The 25,644-nt window shown below is 47.6% G+C and overlaps 1 protein-coding gene, 1 long non-coding RNA gene and 1 pseudogene across 2 annotated transcripts in view; 2 read left to right on the forward strand and 1 right to left on the reverse strand.

Moving 5' to 3' along the window:
* The window catches only part of LOC138919738 (uncharacterized), a 56,930-nt gene extending 40,967 nt beyond the window's left edge, over positions 1-15,963 (forward strand). The window contains exons 10-13 of the long non-coding RNA XR_011430196.1: positions 9,136-9,291; positions 10,535-10,660; positions 14,428-15,691; positions 15,779-15,963. This is a non-coding gene — a long non-coding RNA (uncharacterized lncRNA). The remainder of the gene's footprint in view (positions 1-9,135; positions 9,292-10,534; positions 10,661-14,427; positions 15,692-15,778) is intronic.
* Positions 1,586-7,916, reverse strand: LOC138919737 (spermatogenesis-associated protein 31D4-like). The gene is made up of 4 exons (XM_070246012.1): positions 7,664-7,916; positions 6,872-6,917; positions 6,213-6,273; positions 1,586-5,934 (listed from the first exon to the last, which is right to left on the reverse strand). The coding sequence occupies exons 1-4, from the start codon at positions 7,859-7,861 to the stop codon at positions 1,722-1,724; spliced, it is 4,518 nt and encodes a 1,505-aa protein (XP_070102113.1). The 5' UTR covers positions 7,862-7,916; the 3' UTR covers positions 1,586-1,721.
* Positions 15,964-16,329: 366 nt separating the features above from the next.
* Positions 16,330-25,644, forward strand: part of LOC138919975 (heparan sulfate glucosamine 3-O-sulfotransferase 4-like) — a 141,042-nt pseudogene continuing 131,727 nt past the window's right edge.

Below are 25,644 nucleotides of genomic sequence, written 5' to 3' on the forward strand. Positions count from 1 at the left end.
GTTTGTCACCTATGTCTTGACCCCCTCTTATTACTTACAGAACAATCATTTTATTCTATTTTTCCCTTTTTCTCCTCCCTTCCATTTTTAAAATCATGTTGTTTTTAGAAAACAAAATTGGTATTTTATTTTTCCACCCTTGTAACCATCTTTATTTTACTTAGACATCTACAACTTAATGTATTTCACGCTCACCATCATAATGCTTTTTGAATTTTGCCCCAGTTGACACTCAGCCAATTTTTGAGTCCCAGTCTGTCTAAGTGGAGTTGCCTTTCCTCCAAACCCCTATTGTAAGGGTGGGTATGTGTGCAGTCCATGGTGAGACCCCCATATATCTGTAACCTGGTGCATAGTCTGGGACTCACCTCTGGTTCATGAGCTGCAGATGTTCTGGGGGAGACCAACCATGGCTCCACCAAGGCCGTGAATATCAGAGGCGGCACTTCCATCCTGATAGGTGAACTGTACACATTAAGGGCAAGATCTTGTATATTCCTATTAAGCGTAGATGGACGGAAGGCAGCAAGATCACCTTCCCAAAGAGGGGGATGCCATGCCTGATGACCTCCCTGCAGATAGTGTTTAGTATTCAAAGAACAGCCCAGTGCCTTTTTGGAATAAGGCATCAGTGTGCTGTGCAGTGCCTGGATCAGCCTCAAGGTGGTGATGCCTGGATCAGATTGAGGAGGGGGCGGGGGGAACAGGACAGGGTCACCATATGGATGATGATGTGGCATAAAGCTTTGTTCTACCAGCAAGGTCCTTCTTTCCCCTCTTCATTTTTTCTTTCCTCCTGGCTTACTCCAAGTCATCTTTTCCTTACTCTCAGCTTTATTTTATCCTGGGAGGTAGGTGGCTACTTGGTCAACATTGTTACTACTGGCAGCTGAGTGATGCTTTTGCTCTGCAACAAAATATCATTTGGCAGTCTGAAGAAATACCTACAGAGGGGAACCACTTCCCCCAGGTGCCTTTCCAGTAGGGAAACCTCAGTGTAAAGTTTAAAGTATTCTTCCCTAACACATTAATATGACTCACATGACAGATTCTTAAGGCGTGTCTGTGCTGTTGCTAGCCCCTCCCCCACCAGCCCAGGATCCACTGCAGCAATACCCTCCCCCACCCCCCAAATCCCATTTAGGGTTCACCCCCTGTGGGGTCCTCTGGTCACTGACCTCTAAATCATGATGAAGCCACTGTTTTTTCTTCATTGTTGTTTTATGAATTGCATACCTATTCTTGACCCTCTTCGGATAGAGAACCACCTGTCTTCCCTACTCTCTGAAGGATGTAAAACATTCAGTGAGCGGAAGGTGTGGGCTGCTCTACACTTTCGTTAAGGCTAAGCGAAGAGGCAGGAGGCAGAGCCCACCTCCTCAAACTTCATCAGGGAGGAAATGGGCTTTTGGGGGCACGTGATATCGCTTTGTCAACAAGAGCTGCAGAGCACTGGTGACCTTTCAGAAGCCAGAGGAAGCAATCAGTAAGAGCTGAACTCACTCCTCCTTTTCCCTAAGCACAAGCCCTGAGTTACCTGAAACCCATGCCCCCAACACAGGACACAGAAAAGACATCACTATTATTAGAGAATCATTTATTGGGGAGAATTAATATTCTCCACGAGAAGGAATTATTTTGTGGTGGGAAATTTTCCGCTCTCGAAACGCTGGAAAAGCGTTTTCTGTTGACGTAGAGACGGATCCCTAAACATAGTACCTTTAGCAGTGGTGAGAACAGCTGGAGGCCCCTGGGCCGGCTTGACGCCTGCAGGTGGAGCTTGGATGGGGCACATGCTCCCTGCGGGGCACAGATAAGGGACGCTTCTGATCCAATAGCTGATCTTTAAACGCCACGACTTTCTGAGGGTGTCCTTTCTGGTCTCTGATCCGTCTAGAACATGTAGGATAATTCCGGCCAGCAAAGACAACTTCTTGGTGGCAGGACTTGGCGTCTGGCACTTTACAGGAGGGAGCCCTGTAGTTGGAAGGATGCCCCTGGACGGGCTCTGCCTGGGCCTGCTCTTCTGCCTTCTGCTCAGTTTTCACAAACTTCCTCAGGGAAGGAAGGGGCTCTTGAGGGCGGGTGACCTCTGTTGCACACCGCTGCCCCAGTTTCTCCACTGGGAACTTCCCAGGGACCGTCCTGGTCTTCTGAGCCGTGGTGGTCCCAGTAACGGCAGCTCTCCCTTTAACCAGGCCTCTGCTCTGTGCAGATGATATGGGGCGGCCCTTTTCCGGGGGATGTTCTTGCTTTTTGCCTTTTGTCCCAGGACGAAGCCATTGAAAAATGTCGTTCATCTTTTTTCTGAACAGACTTTCAGGAGGAGGCTGTGCCTTCTGTGATGAGGTCTGGGAAGACTTGCTCCCAAGCGTCTCCTCTGATGCTGTGATCTGAGTAGGGAAACTCTTTCTTGTAGGTTGGGATGTCCCCAACCCTGCATCCCCTCCACCAAGCTCTTCTTTGTTGGGGCCCGGAGGGCTCAGTCTCATTGTAGCTGGTGGGAATTTCTTATCCTCGGACCTCTTTAGGTCTTTCTTAGGGACCCAAGGCTCCTGCTGCTGCTGCCTGCTGATCCCACTGTCCTCCAGATGGACACGCAGCACCTGGGAAGCTCCCATGTCCCCACTGGAGACACCGTGGGCATGAGTCAGTGAGGCCTTGTAAGTCAAGCTCTCTGAGGCAGGGGACCTGTCAGTGTCTTGGCCTTGGACCTGGCTCTGATTCCTCTTCTCTAGTTTTGACTTTAATTCCCCAAACAGATGTTCCTTAAGATCCGATGACTTTGGGTCTTGGGGAACTTGTCTTTTTGGTGCAGGGCTTTCAATGGTCCCAGTAATTTCTATTTTACTGTGATTCTCACGTATCATTTGGGAGCTTCCTGGCTTGCTGGTTGTCAACACACTACCAGTTTTTGACTGCAGAGCATTGAGCTCCTTGGCCCTGAATATGTCCCTGGCCGTGTTGTACATGGAAAAGGGTTCCGACTTCATCTTTTTGTCCTGTCGCCCTTCTCTTCTATCACTGGAACTCACTCTCTCATCTTTTGTCTCAGGTTTGGCACCAGCTTGCCTTGCAGGCAGCTCTGGGGGGCATCTGTTGCCTAGTTGAGTAAATTTCTGACTCGTTTTGCCTGTGATGCCACATGTGACAGGCAGATGAGTCTGCCTGGCACCCTTACTCCTCTGAACAACCTCTGCAATCTCTTGGTTGATACCAGAGGGTGATTGTCTCGGCACCCCTTGTCCTTCCCTGCCCATAGGTGATGTAGCAGGGCAAAGACGATCCAGGACCAGGGCTGAATTTGTTGTTTCCGCTTTTTCTTGAAGAACAGATTTAGAGCTTCCTCTATGGGGCTCGAAGCCCTCGGATTTGGAGTCGACTTCCAAAGTTGGGTTATTTGAGGGGGGACAGTAGAAATAGGGCAAGGACTGGGATGCAGCATCTTCCAATTTAAACGCCTGTATGGATTCAAGGACCCTGCAGGGCAGGCCCCACTCCATCCTCATACGGAAACTTTTAATATGGGTTTCCATCATCTGTTGTGCACTGGAATCAATGAAGCAAAGCTCCTGGAAGGTATTCAGGGAGGAGTCCCCACCCACTGAAGGTGGCAAACTCCTCTGAGTTATTTGGGTGCGGGGTTTGTCAGAAAGCAGCAATGTCTGCTTGCTAGCATGCCATGAACTGCGCACCGTCCCAGGGAGCCGAGCCTCACTGATTTCCTCAAACTTCTTGCTCAAATGTGCTTTCAGGACATTTTCAAGTTGTTTCTGATCTAGACTTTCCTCCAAGGCCCTTGAAGCTTTCCCTGACAGACTTGCCATGTGACTATTTAGGTCTTTCTCAGAGTCATATGCCGGATCCTTATCTGAAGAGCTCTCTGGGTCACTCAACAGATGAGCTTTTGGGCCGTTCTCTGGGCTATGCCCCTGATCCTTCCCCATCTCCTTCTCTACCTGAAGCAGTTCTGAACCCCTCTCATGGAAGCTTTTGGATTGGCTCAATCCAACATTTAGATCTTTGTTCACCGAGATCCGTGAGAGTCCACGATTGCTTTCTGACTTAGCTATCTCTGAGAAATCTCTTGGAGGCATCATCAGTGACAGACACTCACAGATCCTGCGGGGCAGGCCCCACCGGTGTTGGATGAGCCTCTTTCGAAGGTGATGTTCCAGTTTCTTCCTCAGCTCATCACTGAGAGGAAACTCTACGGGAAGGGTGGAGATGGAGGCATGGGCCTGGGAGGCCTGATGGTAAGGAAAGTTGGGAGCTGAAGAACAAAATTCTTCCTGAGATCTTTGGACTACAGAGGGGGAACCCCACAAACTTTCCTGTTGCTTCTGCAACACTTTCCATTCCAGTTGTTGAATTTCAGATGAGGTGAGAGACTCTGATTCATCCTGGGGTCTATGGTAACACACTCCACAGATCCTTCTCTGGGGTAGAGGACCAGATGGTAGGATTGGGAGTGGGGATTTAAGGTGGGCCTGGGACTTGACCTGAGTGAGAGGTAGGGGCTGGGATTGGGGCAGGGTTTGAGGCAAGGGTTGGGGCTGGATCTCAGGCAAGGATGGAGGTGGGCGATGGAGAGGTACTGGGGATTCTTGGCCCATGGAGGCATTTGAGATGGTATTGAAAAGGAAGATTGTGGTGCAGTCACGTGAGTCACGGATAGCAGAGGGCAAGGACTCGCTGTGCAGAGATGGGAGACCCCAGAAGAGCTGCATACATTTTTCCTGTAAATGGTCCTCCAAGATTTTAGGATATGGGGGCTGCTCATGCATGTGCAGCTCCTTTGGTTTGCCTGCACTGCTCCAGAAAGGAAGGGAGAATGCTGAGTCACACTCATCAGCATTTGACTCTGACATTTTCCCCGAAGGATTTAGTTGGTGGCCTGGCCTAAGTTGTTTTGGAAAAGAGCCCTTCTCCTTCTCCTTTTCCTTCCACATCAGGAAATCACTCCTCTTTCGGACTTGTCTCTCCAGGAGTGCCAGGACATGAGGGCTGAGAAATGAGAGGTTACCAGGCTCTATAAGGTTAGCTGTAGGGTGTCTCTCCAGAGAGGACTCTGGAGAATGGAGGGCAAGAAACTCTCGATTAAAATCACGTGGTGCCAAGGTGGAAGGTGCTAAGAACAAGTCTTTGGCACAAGCTTGCCACCAGGATAATTCTGAAATTGACAGGCTTGAATGGTCAGTGCCTCTGATTGTTGGGACATAAGTGGACAACCCACCAGGGCTATCTGGAGATGAGTTCTCTGGAACAGACTTCAATAAGATGGAAACCGATTTAGATTGAGTCACAGTTAAAGGGTGGTCTGTCGGTGGTGAGACAGACAGGCTTGGTGGTGCGTGATGACAAGCCAGTGAGTCATTGGGATTCATTATCTGGGGCAAATTTGGTAAGGGGTTAATATCTTGGGAAAGGGTGCGGTCAAGAGAGAAGATCGTATTCAGAGACAGAGTGGCCTCTGGTTGGAGAATAGGACCCGTTGCCTGGGTGTCATGTGGTGGGAGAGGGGGAAGGGCAATGGGTTGGGGTGGGGAATGGTCTGCTGGGAATTTGGACTCCAAGGGAGGAATAGGCTCTGGTGGCATAGAGTGACCCGGTGGTGAGGGTGAAAGAAAGTCAGCTAAGGGTGTCATTGGGTTAGGTGAGAGAACGGAGGGGGGCGGTGGGGAAGGGTCAGGTGGAGGGGATGGTGTTAGGTCTCCTGGAGGGACTTCTGAGAAGGCAGAGGACAGAGTGAATGATGACTCAGTCCCAGAAGCTGTGGAAGCCATAGAGGACACAGAGGCAGTATCATCTTCCAGGTCCTCCAGGAACAGCAGCCGATTGATTTCAGCAGTTGTGCTATTACACACCTCACAGGAGGGGTCTGGGCATAATAGTTGACGAATGCGGGTGGTATCGAGAGGCCGGCCTAGGGGCCTGCGGGAGACAGGAAGTAGAAAACTGTAGCCAGGACCAGAACAAGGAAAGGAGGACCTGCTGGCCTGTCAGGGGAGGGGCCACCTGAAGCCTGCTGCCCCTTCACAATGCCCCACATCTATGACTTCACCATACACTCAGCAGCCCTCACCCCAAGGCCTTCATTCACATACCCGTTCCTATGGCAAACCCCTCCCATGACTACTGCAGGCTGTACTGAATCCCTGGAATTGCAGAGAACATGTCAAAGAGGGATCAGGAAAGAAAAGACTGGTCACCTTTTCAGAATAGAAATTAGCCTCCTTTTCTCCTTTGTTTCCCTCTGGTAGTTTCTCCAACCTGGGAAACCAGAAGAGTGAATTACATGTAATAAAGGTAGAAGCATAGGTGTTACACGGGAGTCCCTTTATGGGAGACCCTTGGGATATTAACGGGATATTAACTCTGAAAGCCCCAAGAATCAGTAGATGTGGTCAAACGGTCAATGATAATATTAATAAGGTTCACATGTGTTTGTTGCTTCATTTATAAAGTACTGTCACATACATTATCCCATGGGATGTTCAAAACCACCATGTGAGGAACATAGGTCAATGGTTACCTCAAAGAGGAGTCTGATCATCCAGGAAGTCAACGTAGTTTCACAAGGTCAGGACACAGAAGTTCTGACTCTTGGTGTCTCCCACGGCAACCCACTGGGCAACACCCATTGTCCAGGCCCATCACTGCTTCATGCCCAGAGCTGGGCAGAGCAGGAATCTGAGAAATGTCTCGGGTTCTGACTACCTTCCCATGAGCCTTTCCTCTGAGGCCTCTATTTTCTGAGAGGGACTCTATCTAGCGACTGACATCCTCAGAGACCATGGACCTGGGACCTCATGGAGAGGACAGGATGTGTCACCCTTGGAGAGCTCAGGTGGGATAGGTGGAACCTTACCACTTGATGTTCCACCTTTTCTTCTCCTCTTGGCTCTGCCCTGACGCTGAGAACAAAAAGAAAAGAATGAGGAGCGAGGACTTAGTTGGCTTGATCCTCTCTCTAGGAAACTCAGATATTCATCCAAGATTAATGTCACTCTCTATTTTTATTACTAGCACTTTGTGTTCTTTCCCTTTCTGAATTTCTAAAGGTGATAAGATACTTTCAATTTTTCCTTCTTTGAAAAACTCGAAGGAGGATTTTTGGCTAGAGTCCACACTTGATATTCTCAGTCAGAAGTCCTCTGCTCAAGGAGGGCATAGACTCTGAGGCCCCCAGTCACATCTGTGCTTCCTCAGATAGGACTCTGTATCCTGGGACAGAGCTCACACTCCAGTGTCTGCTCAGAGGCTCAGCCCTGCTCTCCTGACCTGCCCAATACAAAGGACGGTTTGGTCGAATGACGCCCGTCATGGGAATGTGACTCGTGATCCAGTGTTGGGAACAGTGTTCTCCTACACAGATCCCAAACTCTCTAAATAACCTAATGCAGGGCCGTGAAATCACTGATGGGATTTTATCCGGGAATCCTCCACCACACCCAGATGGTCTGTGAGTTTTAAATGGGAAACAGTCCCAGCTGAACCCCTAGTCCTGCCTGGCCTATTCCCCTAGAAGGATGATGTTCTATCCTCTATTCAGACTTGCCATCTTAGGAGTCTCTCTGGACCAACTCATTTAAAAATGTGGGACTAGAAATGGAAACAACAATAAAAAATCCCTGTTGGTGGCTTGCCCAGGGATCCTTACCTTTTGGTAGATTTTGGTTTTCCACAAGGTTGGTAAAGATGGAATCCCCACCAGGAAGCACAGGAACAGAAGAAGCAACCGCAACCCACACACGATGCTGAGGTTATAGTCACTATCTAAGAATGTTGAGCAGATGCTCAAAAACAACTCCATATGGCTATTCAGAAATGAGAGAACATTCCATTGACTGAACTCCATTTTCTGAATCGCAAGGCTGCCTGAGGCAACTGAGCTCTGAGAGTGTCCGCACTTGCCTATAATCCCAGGCCTGCATCACAGAGCACTGAAGAGTCACAAAGGGTTTCAGAGGGTGGGGGAGGGGACATGAAGAGGGTGTGCCCATGGCCCCTTCCTCACACCAGCCCAGCTGATCTCTCCATCCATCCTGGGCCCTCCAGGTCCCTCTGCCCTACCCTGCCATCCTATTTTCCAACTCTGTCCGTTCATGAAATCATACAATTACATTAATGAAATTTTCTGCCTGTTCCACCTGTACTCCAGATATTACCTGGGCCCCCTTTACTGTTTGGAGAGCTTGACTTTGGTTTCACCAATTCCACTGCCTCGAAAGTCTGAAATGCTCCCTGGAATTTTTGCTTGTACCCAGACATTTACACTCAGAATCATATATGTCCTCAAATCCATCTTTCCTTTAGAATGTTTTTGCCTTACATGAACCCTGATATAGAACTTAAAGTTCTTCTTTACTCATTTGGTTTTGTGAATGTTGAATAACAAATTTTAGTTTTTTGCTTCAGTCAGCCTTTACCATCTTCAGCCAGTGGGGCTGACTCAAATAATTGAAATGAGTAATTCATTATTCAACACTCACAAGACTAAAATCAGTACAGGCGTACCTCACTTAATGAAAGGGAAATGTTTAGAGAAATGCATCATTAGGCACTTTCACTGTTGTGTGAACATCACACAGTGTACTTACACAAACCTAAGTGGTAGAGCCTACTACACACCTAGGCTATGTGGTGCTACCCGTATGGGACCACTGTCATATATGTGGTCCATCAGTGACCGAAACATCGTTAATATTGTTACGTGGTGCGTGACTGTGGTGGATGACAATGACAAAATGGAGTACCATTTTCAAGGCTTCTAAAATGGAGCTGGGAGGCCATTAAGGAAGTGGGGCTTATGCTTGTACACCACATCCACCACCAGATGTTAACTGAACTTTTGAGCTTTACCTGACAGCAGAGGTCACATCTTGAAGTGTTTCCTCATTCCAAGAAGGGACAGTCTGCCTAGGACCAACTATGTTCTGGCAAGTCAGCTCACCCCATGCCAGAACCAGTCAGTAACTGTTCACTGTAGACCTTTGTAAGCCTGTGTCCTTTCCTTTTATCTACCCCTGCCTCCTTTGTCTTCCTAGGAGCACATTTGAGCTTCTACTCGAATCTACATCTCCTGAATTGCAATTCTTGAGACCCCAAATAAACTTTTTGGTTCTTTTGCAGTTTATGCCTCTTATTTGCTGACTTTATATGGTGACAGAAGTGGGATCCCTAGCTACTGACCTTCAATTCTGGTGCCACTTCACAGACACAAGCAAGGTGCCTGCAAAGAATCTTTTGTGCTCTGTCGTCTCCTCCTGGTGGCTCTGGTTCCTGGTGGTAAGTCCTCCTGGGCCTGGACCTCCCATTTTTGGTAGAGGTCCAGACTCTTTCTGTAGGCGTCCTTTGATACTGGTTCTGGCCATCCTTCCGTTGTCAGCTTTGTTAGAAACTTCTGTTTCTTTCACTCCTTTTTTGGGCCTTTGATCCTTTGGTAAGTTCATACAGATGAGAAATCCATTTTCTAAGAGGACCACCAAAGAACAGCCCCACTCTGGGACTCCTGCTGGTTTTGTCTTTAAAGAATACAGACCTTCTACATGTAGATTTTTGTTCCACTGGGCTCAGATTACTCAGGGTGATTTAAGGCTTCACTGGCCTAAATGGGGCTCCTTTGAAATTCCTAAATTGGTTTATCTGTGCACTCAATTGGAAAAAGCCTATCAAACCAAACAAGTAAAATGGGAAACTTTTTAACATTGGTATCTTGAGGCCTCTAAATGAAACACTGAAAAGGACACTTCCTTGCAAGCCATAACAATGTCATAACTAAGAATTTCAAATGATTAAATGTAAATGCCATCGATAAAAGAATATTAACTCCTCCTGTATTCGTCAGGGTTCTCTGGAGAACCAAGGAGATTATCTATATATAATATATATTAATATTGCTATATAATAGAATATATAATCCATTGTATCTATATTTAAATTCATTTATTTAGTTCTATAAATTACATATATACACTCAAAATTTATATATGAAAGAAACTTTGGCCTCACCCCTAACTGCCTAAAAGAATTTAAGACAGAAGGCCTGTTCCAGGAAGGAGCTGTCAACGTAGGGAACTCTAGATGTGGTAGAGAAGAAGGTACCTAGCCGGGCCCATTTTACACAAGTTCTCTCTCATTTGTTTAGAGATGGCCCAGCAAACATTTGGTTTTCTGTCTCCTTGTGAATTGGCTTCCTCCTCTTTGAAGTCCCAAACCATGACCCCCAACCCCGCGCCTTTGTAAAATATCTAAACCCTAACCATAGGCCTGGCAGACACGCTGTGGACTGAGCAGCAGCATGAAGACCAGGGTCAACCTGATGACATTGTGGGTGGGACTACTGGCTGTTTGTCCACATCCTTGTCCTGGGTGCCCAGGAAGGCAGTCACCCAGCAACTTGCAGTGAGGTGTGGCGTGTGACTGTGTTTCAGCCAATGCAATGGGAGTGGAAGTGGTGTGTGCCATTTCCAGGTTGGAACTTTTGAAAGCAGGTGTGTCTTCTCCGTGTTCCTTCTTTCTCCTTGTGCAGATTGGTTGCAGACAATGATACAGGCGTCAGGAATGGCGGAGCCAAGAGACGGGAATTCACGGGTGACTGACACACCCTGTGGAAGAGAACCACCTGCCCAACGCGAAACCCACCTTGGCCTGTAAGGTAATCACACATAAATTTCTACTCTCTGGTTATTCTTTTTCGGGATCTGCTTGTTATTTTCTTAACTATTATGGAAATATTTCAAATATGCAGAAGAGTACATAGTATGACCTCTATCTCCGGCCCCAATACCCAGAAAGAACAGACGTTCAATTCTGCCCTATTTGCTTCCGATGTTGCATTCATTTGCTGGGGCTGCCATGACAAAATGCCACACGTAGGGTGGCTTAAACAATAGAAATTTATTTTCTCACGGTTCTGGAGGCCGAAGTTCAAGATCAAGGCATTGGCCGGTATAGTCTCTTCTGAGGCCTCTCTCCCCGGCCACTTCTCCCTGTGTCCTCACACGGTCTTCCCTCTGTGTGTGTCTGAGTTCTAATCTTCTCTTCTTACGTGACTATCAGTCACATTGGATTGGAGCCTACCCATGTGACCTCACTTGACCTTAATTACCTCTTTAGAGGCCCTCTCTCCAAATACAGCCCTATTTTGAGGTCCTGGAGTTAGGACTTCAACATATGAATTTTCAGGGACATGATTCAGCCCACAATGATATCTGTGTTTTTAAGAAGCAAAATGTTGCCGTCACACCTAAAATTCACATTTCCATCCCGTTCTCCTCCCTCTCTCATCATAGGTATCAGTATCCTAAAATTAATTACATTCTTTATGATTCCAAGAATATCCATGTGCATGGCTCCATTAACAAAAGATTACATTTTTATGCATAGTCAAGACATACATGTGTATGTCTCCATGAACAAATTCTTACATTGTTATGCACTTAAAAAATGTACAGGAACAGCATCACACTGCACATGTCCTTCTTTGATTGGCTTTGGGCTATAAATGGGGAAGGAAAAACAGCAGCCGAGGGTAAGAGAATAAATAAACGGCTTATGCATAAAAACCCAAAAGGACAGATTTCCAAGAGCGTCGCGGTTGGTGACCATGTGGAGGGTCTGGGAGAGAGGTGGTTCTGGGAGAGTGGTTACCTGGAGAGGGCGTGGAAGCTCAGTGCCCTTTCCCCATGTCTTGCCCTATGCGTCTGTTCCATCGAGCTATTCCCGAGTCATATCCTTTTCTAATAAACAGGTAATCTAGTAAGTAAGAGGTTTCTCTGAGTTCTGTGAGCCGCCCTAGCAAATTCGTCGAACCGGAGTAGAGAGTCTTGGGAACCTCCTACTGACAGCCAGTTGCTCAGAAGCATAGGCGACAACCCAGACTTGCTGTTGGCACCTGCAGTGGGGGCAGTCTTGTGGGGCTGAACCCTTAACCTGTGGGGTGTGATGCTGTCTCTGGGTACATAGTGTCAGAATCGAGTTGAATTGTAGGACACCCAGCTGGTGTCCCAAGAATTGCTTGTTGGTGTGGGGGACTCCCCCGACCCCCAACCCCACACACATTGGAATTGGTACCAGAACCCAGGAACAAACTGTGAAAGATAAGCGTCTTAGCTTGGGTTCCCATAACAAAATGCCATAGCGTGGGTGACTTAAACAACAGAAATTTATTTTCTCACCATTCTGGGGGCTGGAAGCCTGAGAGCAGGATGCCAGCATGGTCAGGTTCTGGCGAGGGCTGTCTCCTCAGCTTGCATAAGGTCCCCTTCTCACTGAGTCCTCAGATGGCGGGGTGTGTGTATGCGTGTGAAGAAACAGAAAGAGAGATCTCTTCAACTTCTGATGAGGCCACAGTCCTATCTGATTTAGGTTCCACCATTATGACTTCATTTTCACCATAATTACTTCCTAAAGACCTTGTGTCTGGACATGGTCACAACGGGGGTCAGGGCTTCCATTATATGAACTGTGGGGAGACAGAATTCAGTCCATAGCAATAAATAAAGAGCAAATAAATAGAAACAAAGGTTTGGCATTTATCTTTATCATTTCCTTTCTTCCTGACTTTACTGTCTCGCTCTTTGTCTAGCTTCTTGAGCAAGCAGCTCGTTGGTTTCTAATTTTTCTTTTTAGATAAGTATATTGAAGGTATCTTTCTTCGAAGTATTGTTTAATTCCGTCCACCAGATTTTGTCATGTAGTGCTTACAGCTATAATATTTCCTAAGTTCCATATGAGATCCCTTTCAACGCAAGGTTCTATAAGTTCCCGGCCATTATTATTATTTTCTCATCTGTCGCTCCTTTTACAAGTATGTAATGTTCCTCCTTGTCACCATGTTGGTTTTGTCTGGAGCCTTACCTCCAGATTTCTATAGATATACTTTTTTATTGACAAGTAAAGGACAAAATGAGGAAATATCTTTGCTATATATAAGCGTGGTATCAGTCTACACTCCTGGGGCAGTGTAGACTTCTAATCTGTCACTTATCCACCTTTGTGAAAAGGAATTCTAATATTGGCTCACTGAAGTCATTTTGGTCAACAGCAGAGGAAATTGATAATATGTATGTTTTCATCAGTCAGATAGTCCATGTTGTGCTGTATTCACAACAAACTCCTAAGTCTCAGCTAAAAATAACCAAGGTTTATTTCTCAAACATGCTCCATGTCATCAGGGGCTGGCTCTGTATTATCCTTGCTCAGTCTGGAGGATTGAGTAGATGGCAGCTAAAAGATGCTCGATCCAACTTCTTGCACAACTGCCAGGCAGGAAAAACACACTCCCACTGTTTGCCAAAGGTTCTGTCTGGAAGAGACAACCTCACTTTTGCTCAAGTTTCATTCACCAAAGGCTCACAGAGTCACCTCTGACTTTAAGGGGCCAAGAAGATACATCCCTTCTGTGGGCCAGAGAAGAGCCGACAATATCTAGTGAACAGCAGTAATAATAACTATACACTGTGCTCTATTGTGCCTTCCAAAGCTTATTTTTGCTTGTTTGTTTGTTGATTTTTCAAAAATTCCCTTCAGTTATGTGAGTTACCATAAATCCTTCTAGTCAATTTCTTTAATAAGAAAACTGAAGTTAGCCAGAGTTAGCTTCTTTCGCTTAAAAAAAAATACTAAGGCATTAGATTTGGCATTATAAATGTCACTGAGCGGCTTAGGAAAGTGAACTTCAGTTTACACCTTGGGCTGGTTTTGAAGAAAGGGTACACACCGATTTTTCAAGGATAAGGTTTTAATAGGAAAAGAAGCAGGGCATGGCATGAGCCAATATTTAGGTCCGAATAATTACTGGTGGCTGCAACATGTCAGGCAGGGAGCCAGCTGTTTTTGCATATGCTCTCTAAGTCAATTTAATTCTTTATAAAAACAATATGAGGTGAGTCTTACTATTCATCACTTATATATGCAGAAACTGAGGGTCAGGGAGGTGAAATGACCTGTCCGAAAGTCACTTAACTAGCAAATGATGGCTTTGTTTCAACTCCATCATCTGATCAGGCAGAGGTGAAAGAGAAGAATGCAATGTGTGCTTTTGGGTAGTGGGTACTGTTCGGTTTGGCAGGACTGTGGGATACATGCAAGGCGGAGGGGCCCTTGAGTGCTAAGGCAGAGAGTTGGAGTCTATCAGGTAGGCAGTGAGAGGAAGGTTTCTGCATCAGAGAGGGCACTGGTGGAGCCATGCCTCAGAAACATTGATCTGCTATTGTCCTCTACGATGAAGAGAAATGAGGCACGCTGGAGGCCTGGAGACCAGTTGGAGCAGCATTGTAAAAACTCTCATAGGCCTGAATGGGCATGGGTGTTGGCAATGGAAAAAGAAAAAAGTATTCTATCGAGTCTCCAGACGCCCAGGGAATTGCTGAACGAAGTCTGAGTTCTCCCTATGTAGATAGCTCATACTTTTCATTATAGGTTTCTCAAGAACTGGCTCCCAGAAAAAACCTGGATGGAGAACAAAACAGGTAAGTGCCCAAGTGAGAAATCTACAAAGCTCCTCTCCCCAAAAATCACCTCTTCCCCATCAGTTGTGGGGCCTAACATTTCACCAACGGGGTTCCGTTCTTTCAAGAGTCTCTTATTTAAGTAGGACTATCTGTGGACAAGAGGGAGAAGCGACACTGGGAAGTGTCCTCATTAGCAGCATCCAGGCAAGTAACATAAATGTATGAGGGCACTCTGGGGGGGCACCGTGAAGAACAGGGCACATGCTCCATGTCAGGGGGACCTCTCGGTTCTGGCTGAGGGGCCCAAAGTTGCAGGATCTACTATTTCAGCAGAAACCTCATAGCCAAATTTTTTGGGAAAGTCCTCAATTTTACAACATTGCAACCAGTTTCAACTTCTTAATATCACTGCGCTGGCCACATTCAGCTCTTAATTTGTTACCAGTTTGCCACCTCTAGGTTAACTGTTAGTACCATTTTATCAAAACCTTTCCAAATTTGAAAGCACATCTTTAGTAAAACTAGCTACAGAGCAAGTTCATTTGGATTGCCGAGAGCTGGGATAGAGAAGTCTGGGAGCCGGGCAGGGACTGTAGGGAGGCCCCTGGACCACGTGCTGGGCATCCTGGTGCCTTAGCTTTGAAAGGGAGATGGACGACAGCAGTGACAATATTTGCTGCAACCGGGCCCTCCTGGGCGACCACCCAGAGCTGGGCTTGGAGCCGAAGGAGGGATGGGCAAGCTGTGCTGCTCCCAGCTCCAGTTGGCCCCTTCCCATTAACATTACAGGAGTGCAGTTGCGTGGTGTTTGAAAAAGCATCCCTAGTTCCACGAAATGATTTACAGGACACCAGACTCTGCATTTCAGAGGTCTCCGGTGTACCATAAAAAATATATTCTAAAGGAACAATCTTTATCTGAGCTGAAGCTGCAGTGAAGGAAGCTCACGTCCAGCTGAGAGCAGCCGTGAGCTTCTGTTCACTCAGGGAAAAGTCTGTGTTCATGTTATTGGAGCAACATTTTTTTCTCTCTTTGGCACTAGGTATCTAGTTAATATTTAGACACTATATACATTTTCTTTCAACTGTTGTCCCTGTTATGTGATCAAACAAAACCGGAAATGCCAAGCACATCAGCCCTGTAGGTGAAAGCAGACCCTCCAGGCACCCAGCTGTGGCTAGCAGGGTAAACAGGACTCACTGGAGCCAGCCTCTGGGAAAGACTGGCGCCAGGTGCGTGCAGGGCCAGCCCCTGCCCCCAGGAAGCAGAGTTCGCTGGAGTGCCTCAGTTGACCGCTCTGCCTGTTCCTGCCATTCCAGCCTCGCGTTTCCTCTACCTCCCTGAGCAAAAGGAAACAGGAAGCAAAGTCTAGTCTTGAATGTTCCAAAGCCTTATGATGTTTACCATTCCCCCCAGGAGAGGGAGGTGAGGGCCGGAAATCTCTCTGCAAAGAAGATACCTTTTTTTTTTTAATTCAATGAAGTGACGCACAGACACAGCAACACAACTTCTCTCTGCTTATAAGTTGTTAAGAGCGATGATAGTCTATTTTAGTCCAGGGAAATCCGAACTCCTTTAGCCGCAATGGCCCCCAAGGGGCGCATGTGCATGTGTGGTTCAGGGTGTCCAGGAGGAGACAGCCTCTCCTTTTGGAGCAAAAAGCATAGTCAACCGGTGGCGGGACAGAGGCAAAAGCTCTAGGGCAAGGAAATCTGGGGGTTTGTGTCAAAGCTCCACCAATCAGGAGCTTCAAGCTAAGATGGGGAGGCTGGAAAGATGGAAGTTGGCATGGGAATCCTGGTATGGACAAGAAATTCCTCCTGGGTCAAAGGCAGGAGGATGTCCAGGAAGGGAGAAGGGCGGGTCATGGATGGACCGAGTTTGCTTGGAGTCCCATGAGAAAAGGGGAAGCGAGAGCTCACCACCTTGTGGCCCCCAGCTTCCTGGTGTGCGGCTCTGGCGGCAGGTGTGGGGCTCTAGTCTCTGAAAGTATTGGGAGAGGGAAGGAGAAACTGGCGTCCCAGGCTCCCAGGGGAGGGGAAGCACGCGGGGTTGGGCGGCAAACCCCTCCAGCGTGAATGCGTTGCGGGGCGGGGGGCGGGGGGGGGGGCACGATCTCCGCTTTGCCAGGTGCCCCAGCCCTAGCGCACGCCTCCGTTCCGCGTCCCAGTCCGCAGGCGCGCGCGAGGCGCACTCACCCTTTCCTTGGCGACGCGCGGGGCGCGGCGCGCGCACGGGCCCCTCCGCCTCCCCTCCGCGCCTCTTCTCTCTTCCGGCCGAAAGTTAGCAGCGGGGAAGGAACTCGGGGCTGCAACAGCGCGCGGCGGCAGAGGCTGAAGCGGGAGCCGCGGCGGAGCCGGGAAGCGGGGGCGCTGCAGACGGAACAGGTGCAGCCGGCGGGTCAGTGAGCCCCCCCTCGTGGGTGGTGTAGGGCCACCCGGACTCCGCGGGAAGAGTGGGGAGTGGGGCCATGCAGCCGGGCTCTCCCCTGGCGCAGCGGGACAGCGGCCAGGGCCGGGGGTGCAGCGGCGTCGCTTCACGCAGCCGGGGCGCCTGGGCGGCGGCGGCGGCGGCTGAAACTATGTCCGGGCAGCGCCGGGGGCTGCCGCCGCTGCCGCGAGCCGGGAGCCGCGGTGGCCCAGTGGCCCGCACCACCTCCGCCTCCGCCTCCGCCTCCAACTCTCACCGCGCCTCTGCCGCCCGGCGCCTCTGCTAAGTGGCCGCCGGCGAGCAAGTTGCTTTTTCTGTGCACCTTGTCCCTGTCCGTCACCTACCTGTGCTACAGCCTCCTGGGCGGCTCGGGCTCCCTGCAATTCACCCTGGCGCTGCAGGAGCCGCCGCGCGCCGCCGCCGAGCCCCCGCCGAGCCCGCCGCCACCCTCTCTGCTGCCGCCCCCCGTGCGCCTCGGCACCCCCTCGCAGCCGCCCGCGCCGACGCCGGACAACGCGAGCCGCGGGGAGCCCCCGGAGCCCTCCGAGCAGCCCGCTGCCCCCGGGGCCGACGGCTGGGTGTTGGCAATCGGCGGCGGGGGCGCTCGGGACACCTGGCTCCGGACCCTGCTGGCCCCTGGCGAGATGATCACTGCGCCGAGCGCGCTGCTGGAGTGTGAAGCGCAGGAGACCAGCACCACCGACGAGGAGCTCGCAGGCCTGAGAGCGGCCAACGGGAGCATCGAGAGGCGCGGCGCCCTCAGCATCCCCGACTATGGGGAGAAGAAGCTGCCACGCGATCGTCATCGGGGTCAAGAAAGGAGGCACCCGCGAGCTGCTGGAGGCGATCCGAGTCCACCCGGACGTGCGGGCCTGCGGGCCGTGGGCATAGAGCCACACTTCTTCGACAGGAACTACGAAAAGGGGCTGGAGTGGTACAGGTAGGACTCTGGGCTTGGCGCAGGGGATAGATGGGTGGGGAAGACCCAGAGGGAAAGCTGCGGCTTCCCACGCCCTTCGATATCCAGGCATCTCCCCGAGAACCCTTCGCCCCACGAGGGCTCTGCGGACCCTGGCGGGCCTGGTCGGGGGAGCGCGGAGAGGACTGGAGGCTGGCCAGGGATCACTGTATTTCAGGGTTAGGGGAGCTGGTGTCACACTGCCCTGCCTGCCTCAGGCTCCTCACCCAGGGAGGTGCTTTCTGAAGCTACCTAGCTCCACGCCTGGGAATCCCCAGCCCAGGTGCCCGCGGGGTGTTTCCCAGCCCGGGCTCTTGTGGGGCTCTGCGCTGCTGCGTTGGGGACGCTAAGGCATGAAGCAGGATAGCTAGATTGACTGAAGGGCTTTGAGATCTCCTGGAATCTCTCAAAATCGCCCTCAAACGTATTTGCGTCTCTGGAATCCGACTTTAGTATTTTCAGGTTAGAGCAAAATGAACAGGGAACAGTTAAAAAGATGATGCTGGCGAGTTTTGGCTTGCTAGAAAAGACTGAGGATGTTCCCCATCTCCAGCAACCCTGGGTTGCTTTGGCATCAGGAGCATCAAGGTCTGCACGACAGTCGGTGCCCTAAGAGTTTTTACATCCTGCACCCCTGCCCTTTCTAGCCGTCGCCTCCTTGGCAACAGATTAGAGCTTCTGTCTTGTGAGATGTTCATCTCCCTTGTCTTCCACCGTCTCCCAGCGGTGAGGGAAAGGAGAGGAGAGTAGAAAGTTAAGTGCAGGTAAAATAACTTAGTGATCCGGCTTTCTGGCCCGCCGTAACATTTAAAAAACACTGGAGCAGTTGCCCAAAAGGCAAATCTCCTTTACTCCCCACCCCCCCTTTTTATCTCTTTCTGAAAAACATCTGGATGGCTGGTCCCATCTCTGTTGCGTCTCAGTAATTAATTGGAATTGTCAGACAAACACAGGCTTTGTCAGCTAAAGTGGTATTATCATCTTCACAAGGCCAATAGGTAAAATAAGGATTGTTTCCTGACGAGTTGCCTTGCTGTTGAAGAGATGTGCTTTCTAAGTTTAAATTGCAGCCTGCGACAGTTTTAGAAATAACCTGACTTCAGAAATATATAGTAAATGTGTATTATATAATAATATATATTGCTATATGTGTGTATTATATAACATCTATTATATATGAATATATAATATGTATTGATTGATTTCTTCCGCTTTAGAAAATACGCCTTATGCTTTCAAAGCTTGAGAAAAAGTAGACTTAGGCATAAACATTCCAGCAGGTTAAATGGAAACAGCAAACGTGTCTGTTAATGTCTCGTCTGTTTCAACAGACGAGTTGCAACATTTTAGGAGGCTTCAAACAGCCCCTTCCTATCAAAACAGAAACCAGTCAATGCCTGCTTGAACTGGAAAATCAGTATTTATAACATTGCAAGTCATGGCTTCGAGTTTGCGATTATAATTAAAAAGGTGTCAGGATGATTAATGCAACAACAGCAAACCAGAGAAGGAAGGGGATGTTTGGGAAGGTTTCGGTTGTTTAATTGTTGGTTGTAGGAATGTTCTGATTTCTGCTGTGGGGCAGCTTCAGCCCTATGAGGGTCACTGTGGTCTTTTCCAGTTCTAATTTTAAAGCTGTGTATCTTGTGAGAAGTGTCAGATGCCATTTGGGGGAAAGGAAGGCTTGAAGATCAGATCTTTCCAACGTGTGTTGTGTTGCTTTGTGGCAGCTGGAAATAGAGATGGGGGTGTTTGACTCAGGTGACTTAAAATAATGTTGATGACGTGTGCGTGGTGGAGTGTGTGTCAGGAAGTCCCATCGTAGGGTCCGGAGAATTTTCTGAATGAAAGGATAGAAGATGCCAGATTTTCTCATGTTGTTTTACACTGTGGCTGGGAAAGGAAGGTATGAACCGGCCTCGCTGTCATGACATGGCTACTGAAGATGTCATTCCAGCTCGGTGGTACTCTCAGCCATCACTTGTGGTATTTGGGCCTTGTGGTATTGGGTGTCAGTATTTGGTAGCCACCTGTAGAACTGTTCCACTGGAGAGGTGTGGACAGAACTGGATCCTCTTGATCCTCACTTCAGAGGACCGTGCGGTGTCTCTGTGTCCTCGATCTGCTACGCCAGTGACTTGCCTGTGGGAGACCCTTATGCTCAGTGGTGCCGATTGGAAGTGCGGGAGGAGAATCTGTCTAACACAGAGGTAATCATTAGCCACCCAAACCTGGCTGTTGAGAAGACTCCCAGAAACCCGTTGGACCTGCAGGAGCCAAGTGGGCTGGCACTGGCCTTGGACCGCTCTCCAGCCTTATGAGGGACAGCAGTGCTTTGAGGACATTTGTGGGAATTTTACTTGCTGCACCTCTTCAGGCTCCTCTCTCTCCCATGTAGGAAGAGGGGATGACAACCTCACTCTATTGTGGAAAAGGAAACAGTGGCATTGATTCAAACCAGTAACAGAAACTCTTCCTCTTGGTTCCCTGGTGCAACTGCGTCTTTTCAGTGGTGGCATCGCTACTTAAATGGTTATACCACGTATTCTGCCTGAAATCTTACTTACTCTACTGTTTAACTGGTTAGAGATCCACAGGTTAATTAAAGGCTTTGATTTCCCCCCATATATTTATTTTGTTTTTGTTTTTCTTTTCAGTGTGTTTCCCAATAGCCTACTAATTCTGCTAGTGTTTCTGTTCTGGTTGTGTTTTCAGCAAGAGGGAGAGCGAGAAGAAATTGGGGCTGCTCTCGGCACAGCTGGCTTGGGGTTTCCTCATATCCAACTAGGCAGCCCTAGCAGTTTTATTTCTGGTGTCACTCCAGCTGTGTCTAAATCTGGGTTTTGCTTTCTTCTGTGCTGTTGATCTAACGTGAGTCAAAGACACATCTGAGTTGAGAACATGTGCATTGGATTTTCAGGGCAGGATGGACTGATGGATTAGGATGTGTGTGTTAAAGCTATGGAGAAGCAAGCCTCAGTTGGTGGATGGACAGAGGCCAGTGATTAATAAGTGGGAGTAGATTAAACCCTCTATTCCTTCCTCTGTCCACCCCCCAAATAAAAGGGTAAAGCCAGAACACACCTTTCAGTATGAGCTGATACACTCTGGCTGGGCAGAGACCTGAACTCTCCTAAGGGATGGGACCTTGTGGCAGGCCAACTGGCTGCCACGGCAGAACTCATCAAAGTGAGAGAGACGACTCGAGCTGTGGCCTCCCTCGTGGTTTACAGACTGAACAGTAACCGTGACCACTTTGCTCTGGGAGCCACTCAGCTCCAGGGTGCTGAGAAGGGACCCTCCACGGTTTCCAGTTGTCTGCAGTGGTAGCAATTAATAGGCAGGTCCCGTTGGCTGGGGGAAAATAACTCAGGAAAACAGCTTCAGTCATGCTCATGCCACACAGAGGAAAGTGGTCAGCACCATTATGCGCATGTGGTATTTGGAGAGAATGAAAGAGGACAATGGAAAGGCGCTGGCATTGATTGAATGCCTGTGATTGTGGTGGTTGGTGCTTCACAGACATGTTATCACATCGGGGTGTCATGATGAGGCTGTGAGTTAAACAGCAACATTCCTGGTTTACACTCCAGGTGGCTTCCGGAGGGTGAACCACTTGCTGAAGGTTGCTCAGCTGGTCAGTGGTTGAGTTGACCACATCTGTCCAATTTCACAGTGCTGGTTTCTTTCCCTGTACCACGCTGCCGCACAGAAAGTACTAGAATGTGTTTTCCTTCTTTCATTCAACAAACACTTAATAACGTTTACCGTGTGCCCAGTACTGTTTTAGGTACTGGGGATAAAGTGGAGAAGAAGACAGAGGGAGGACCTGTTCTCGTGGAAATGGCATCCTTTAGTAGGGCGTTAGGGGAGACAGCAAACAAACGAGTCATTCTTTTAACCTTTTTAATGTGGCTGTGGAAAACTTAAAATGACGCTTGTGACTCCCATTGCATTTCCACTGGGCAGGGCTCCTGTAGAGCAGTGCTTTTTAAACTTGAAATGCACATGGATCACCTGGGGTGTTGTTAACATGCAGATTCTGATTCAGCAGGTCTGGGGAGGGGCCTCAGACTCTGCATTTCTAACTTCCCAGTTGATGCTGATGCTGCTGATCCCTGAACCTCACTTTGAGAAGCAGGAGTCTAGAGAGTAATTGGGGTGTGTGTGTGTGCATGCACAGATGTTATTTTAAGTCAAATGGTTAGGGGAAACCTCTCTGTGGAGGGGATGTAAATGAAGTGAAAGAGTAAGATCCTTCCATGTGGAGATCTAGGTGGAGAGGTTTCCAATAGAGGGAACAGCAGGTACAAAGGCCCTGAGGTGGAAACAGCCCTTATGGCCTTACAGAGTGTTCTTTCATTACTTCAAAAGCAAGGTGTTTGTAGCTGGACAAAATTGGGTTTTGCAACTTACTAGTTAGATGGTCTTGGTTGGATAACTGATTTAACATCACTCATTTTCAGTTTGTTTATCTGAGAATAATTCCTTCCTTGCAGGATTGTTGAGAGGAATAAATGAAATAATAAAAGTGAATGTATTTTCTAAGCAAAAAGTGAGTATCCTAGACCAAAAATCCAAATGGACTCAACTGCTGGGTTTTTCCATTTCTCAAATCCTTTTGGTCTCATATGCCTTACCTTCTGTCACAGCTGTCTTAATACTGAGAGAAGAGTCTGTTATTGGGGGTGTTTTTAGGAAAAGTCTAATAATGATTGGCTTTGCAGTCTACATCTGCTTAACCTCTTAAACCAAGGGTCACCAACTCACATGCCTTCTGGGCCCACAGCGATTGTATAAATGAGTGAAATAGACCAGGTGGGGAGAAACTGGGACGCACATGCTCTGTCTAAAGGGGCAGCTACGCTTTTCCACGTGCAAATGTGGCATCAGGGTTATCAGATCTTCCACTTGGTAAGAGAAACTGGAAATCCAGTTTTTGATGTGAAATTATCTGGTGTTTAATGTTGGCAACAGACGGAAATTTCTTCCGAGCGCAGTGTGGGCCAGCACTGCAGACAAACAAAACCCACCTGTGGGCTGGGTACAGCCAGCCGGCTACCAGTCTGTGGCTCTGGCTTAAACTCATTTCGGAAAGTAACTGGCACACCCGTACCCTTTGTAGTTGTCAGAATTGTGGCTTCTGTGTGCTGTTTTAGGTTAGAGTTTTCCTCCTTTGCAGATTTTGCAAGAGTGTGGGGCAAATACCTGCCAGATACATTGCAACAACAGCAAAAGGAGCTGGGTAGAAAGAGGAACATTGAGGCAGAAAAGGACAATTCCCCCCAAAATTTCCCATTTGTTCCCAATGAACATTTTCCAGAAGTTGAGAAAATTTTCAGCTTTTCACTCATTAATGAGGCAGTCCCCTATTTGATTCATATTGATAAACTATACTTATATAATAGGTTCTGGTCAGGTAGATTGAGTAAGACCTGAGAGTTAGAAAAATTGGGTTCTGGCTTTGCCTTGCCCCATCCTAGTTCTGTTGGGCGTCGGGTTACTTATATTAAATTGTTTCTTTCTCTCCTTTTCTTTTCTTTTCTTTTTTTCTAAATCCCTGTTTCTTTTCTGATGAGGTTGTATTGTCTCCGTAGGGCCCATTCGCCCACTAGAATGCTTTGGTTCTGGAGCAGACATCTGCGTTAGACCCTTCAGAGGAAGCACGAGAGCACTGTAGGAGCAACATTATTTGGAGCCTGTTTTTGTATCTCTGAGTCAGAATCCACTGCATCCTCCTTGTGTGACCTTAGACAAGTTACTTAATATCACCAAGCCTCCAGTTTTTTGTCTGCAGAATGGGCTCAATGTTACTTACTTGCAAGTGATTATGTGAGGGTGAAATGAAGCGGCCCTTAAAAAGTGCCCCCACGCAGAGTGTGTGACATGATGAATTTCTTCTTCTCCTTCTCTCCTCTCTCTCCTAATTTTCCTTTTCCTTTGCTTTTCTCCTTCATTTTCCTTCAATTCCTTCCTTTTATCCTGCCTATCAGTATGGAGGGCCCTACAGAGAAAGCTGTAATGCATTTTTCATTAACAAATCGTCTTTCATTTCAAGATTATGTCTGAATGAGGGATTTCAAACCCTGAAGCGGCTCTTAAGTAGCTCTCCAGAGAACAATCCAAACCAATTCCAGAATTTGGTCTACCGTGACATGAGCCGAAGGAGGAGAAGAGTCTGATTTCCTGGGGTACCTGCAGCCAGCCTTCTCCACTAAGGGGACGGGGTATGGAAGGGAGCAGGCTCTCGGGGCTTTCCTGCTCACATGTTCTTGAGCCCACAGTAGGAATGGAGGCCGCCTGCAGTGGAGAGGGACTGAGGCATTTAGAATGCCGAGGGCATGCTTTGCCTTCCATTTTTCTGCAGAGCTGAAGGCACTGGAGAAGGCAGGACTGTTCGAGAAGACCCCGCCAAACTCCCTACGTTGCGATTTGGCCACTTTCCCTGGAGTTCTCTGGCCATCAGAACATGATTTAATTATTTTAACTTTTGTAAATCATACCAGGCATTTTTAGTTTTAAATTGAGTCAGGAGAGGGGCCTTGAGACTTTAGGTGAATGAGAGATTGCTAGGGTTGTGCGTTAGAGAGTTTTAAAGGTTTTGGGTTTGCATAATGGATGCTATTTCTGAAACTGATTGAACCACCGATCTTTCAAGTCATCTCTTGATTCCATTGGTTTCTGCGGCTTGACAAGCTCCTCTATAACTGTTTTGGGAATTTCAGTCTGAAATTATAATTCACTAAGGGAGCTTTTCAGCCCATCTTGCCATTAATTAAAAGCAAGCGGTTGATGATTTTTTTCTTAACACTCACTAGTTAGGGTTGCCTGCCTTTACTTTTTTTTTTTTTTCAGTCTTTATTTAAGAATGTGTAAAGCATATTTACAGGGAAACAAAGCAACACATCAATTAGGCAATACTTTTTTGGTTGTGAATGATAGAAATTGAGCTTAAATTATTATAAACGAAAAAAGATGCTTTATTGGCTTATGTAATTAGGAAGTCTGTGGGATAAGTGGCTTCAGGAAAAGCTGAATCCAGGGGCTTGAATGATTTGACAAGGTCTCTGTCTCTTTCCATTCTTTGCCAGGTTTGTCTCTACCTTGCCTCATTCTCAGATAGGTTATCTCACTACATTTTAGGCAAGATGGTAAGCAGGAACCCATACAAACATTATATGTTTATTTAATTCTTTTGGAAGTAATATATATTTTTTAAATTGAGAGATTTATACTTTCCCCCAAATTACAGAATTGTTAAATCTCATTATGGAAGTCTCTAGTGTATTGTTTTTTTCTGCATTGTGTTGAATTGTAAATGCTATTGAAAATTCCAGAAATATAAAATTTTCTAAATTTTATAGTCTCTTTTCTTGGTCTCTTGAAAATTTTCAGCTAGCTCTATTCACGTAAAAATACCCTCAACCAAAAGCAGTAGTAAACCATAGAGAAGGAAATAACTTCTCCATTAAAAAAGGCTCATATGAAATGACCACACATTCAAGCAAAGCTGAGTTCCCGAAGGCCAAGAAGATTCCGTGATGGATTGCCTCTAAAGGAGAAGCGTAGACCCATATTTTCATGAGTACAGTTTTGCTGATCTAAAGATGTATGGGCACACTGAACAAAGTACTTTACTTATAAATGTAAGTTCACATTTGTGATGTCTGATCACTGAGATAATTAATAATGAGGCTACATGAAACTTAGGGTAGATAAGTGATTTGGAAAAAATTTTTCTTAAGAGCTTCTGCAAGAAATTCCTGGAGATGCCTGTGGTCCAGGTTGGGTCATGTG

Source organism: Equus caballus, chromosome 21 (genome assembly GCF_041296265.1).
Source record: "Equus caballus isolate H_3958 breed thoroughbred chromosome 21, TB-T2T, whole genome shotgun sequence".
Classification (NCBI taxonomy): Eukaryota; Metazoa; Chordata; class Mammalia; order Perissodactyla; family Equidae; genus Equus; species Equus caballus.